The sequence below is a fragment of the Salpingoeca rosetta genome (assembly GCF_000188695.1).
Source record: "Salpingoeca rosetta unplaced genomic scaffold supercont1.2, whole genome shotgun sequence".
Classification (NCBI taxonomy): Eukaryota; class Choanoflagellata; order Craspedida; family Salpingoecidae; genus Salpingoeca; species Salpingoeca rosetta.
Window position 1 is genome coordinate 219401 of NW_004754932.1, and position 2036 is coordinate 221436.

The 2036-nt window shown below is 60.7% G+C and overlaps 2 protein-coding genes across 2 annotated transcripts in view; one reads left to right on the plus strand and one right to left on the minus strand.

Moving 5' to 3' along the window:
* Positions 1-203, plus strand: part of PTSG_00633 (uncharacterized protein) — a gene marked incomplete at both ends in the record, with an annotated part of 1061 nt that extends 858 nt beyond the window's left edge. The window contains one exon of the mRNA XM_004998044.1: positions 23-203. Coding sequence (XP_004998101.1) covers positions 23-203 — 181 coding nt within the window. The remainder of the gene's footprint in view (positions 1-22) is intronic.
* A 992-nt stretch (positions 204-1195) lies between these two features.
* Positions 1196-2021, minus strand: PTSG_11623 (uncharacterized protein). Its single transcript, XM_004998045.1, has 2 exons — positions 1873-2021; positions 1196-1636 (listed from the first exon to the last, which is right to left on the minus strand). Exons 1-2 carry the CDS (start codon positions 2001-2003, stop codon positions 1411-1413), a joined length of 357 nt encoding a protein of 118 aa, XP_004998102.1. The 5' UTR covers positions 2004-2021; the 3' UTR covers positions 1196-1410.
* Positions 2022-2036: the final 15 nt, after the last annotated feature.

A 2036-nucleotide genomic window follows, 5' to 3' on the forward strand; every position in this document is an offset into this window, starting at 1 on the left:
TGGTGTTGATGCACTGCTGCAGGCTGCTGAGGGCGCGACGGGCCTGCGCCACCGACGCGCACTCGTCAGTGTCCACGCAGGTTGCCGATGGCGCACCGAGCCTGCCGCTGGCGGTGCAGGTGCGAAAGACCAGCGCCGGCCCGTCCTCGCTGGCGGAGCTGCGAAACCCAGAGAGGCACAGGAAGACGGCACGCTCGTCGTAGGCAATGATGATGTCTGGCGGCTCGGGGAACAGCTGCGCGCTGAACTGCGGGGTGGTGTCTTGCGTGACGTTGCAGGTGATGAGGTGCTGCCATTGCGGGCCAGTAAATCCTGTTCCTGTTCGGTTGCTCGCTGTCTGACCCCTGTGGAAGACTGCGTTGATGAGTCTGCCACGTGCACCGCGCCGTCGTATGGCGCAGGAAAGGAATGCGCTGTATCTGTATGCAAGTGAAGGCGCGTGCGTCGCGGGAGAGGACGTGAGGACGTGAGGGGGGAGGCGGGGAGTGAAGAAGGCGAACTGCATGCGTACACATGCGCGGCGATTCACACACACGCACGCACATACACACACACAGAGACACACAGACACACAGACACACGCACGCACGCGCGCACGCACTCATGTACACAACTACCTACACACACGCACATCCCTGCATACACATTTGCATACACGCAGATATGCACACACCTGGGCAGAGAAGAGCCTTCTGTCTGCTACTTTGAACCGGCGGTGGTTGCGAGCATCATCGTCGCTGCCCTGAAGCGCGCTTGGATTCAAAAGCCCGCCCAATCCTCGATGCCACAGCCAAAGACACGCACGCACACACACACGCACACACACATACGCGCGCACACACACGCACACATACGCGCACACACACACACGCACACACACATACGCGCACACACACACGCACACATACGCGCACACACGCACACACGCACGCATACACAGAGGTGAGTGAGCAGATAGGACGTCATGTCATCGAGCATGCGCTGAACTCCACAACCACAGCACACTGAAACACTGATAGTGATGTGCATAGCAGTCGCTTACCGACAGCCGAGCATGTGAATCTCGTCCGTCCCAAGCTGCCTGTCTGCAAGCGCTGCATACACTGAGAGTGATACTGGTGGTGCAGCAGTGTTTGCCGATTGTGCTGCTGTTGCTGCTGCGGCCGCTGCTGTTGAGACGGCGCGAATGATGAGGATGACGACGACGATGCTGATGATGATGGTGATGCCAGCAAGGGAGTCGGTGACGGAAAGGCTGCCACTGATGTGTGTGAGAATGGCCGTGGCGCTGTCGCTGTACGCGTCAAAGACATGGGTGACGGCGGCGCCGTGTTGGGGAAGGAAGGTGGCGACGTCCCGGCTCCCATCGTCGTCATGTGCGCGGGTACAAGCCCTACTGCTGCAGCTGCTTCAACTGCCATCACAGCTGTTGCCGTTGTTGCTGCCGTTGTTGCCGTTGCTGCAGACAATGCTGCCATTGACGTCTGCCATCCCGCTCCAGTCATTGGTAGTTGCAGCGGCGTCAATATGCTTGTGATGACCGGTGTCGTTGACAAGCTCGGCATCATGGCATGCATCAGAGGCGGTGGCGCTGCTGGCCCGTGTACAGGTGCAGGCAGTGCTGGTGGGAATGGGCCTGATGCGCCCCGAGTAGGGGTTGTATGAGTGGTGCCGCGTTCACGAAGACCGGTTGTGGTGGCTGTGGTGGTTGTGATAATGGCGGCGCGGTTGCATCTGCCGTAGGTGCACCGCCTCTGCCGCGCGCTATCCCCCGTACACTCGCTCTCCCTCCACCTCGTCGACCACCCCGACCACCACCTTCACCACGTCCCCTGCCTCTACCCCTGCCTCGACCCCTGCCCCTGCGATTACGCGTGCGGGTTGCGTGGGTTGTCGCTCCAGTCTGTTCTCCCGCGGTCGCCCGGGCTGTATGACTGCAGGTGGTGGCAGCATGTCGCAAGGCACGCTCGACGCCTCCAAGGGCACATGCAGGCCAAAGTCATGCCAAGCTTGCACGTAGACGGCTTGCTTGAACA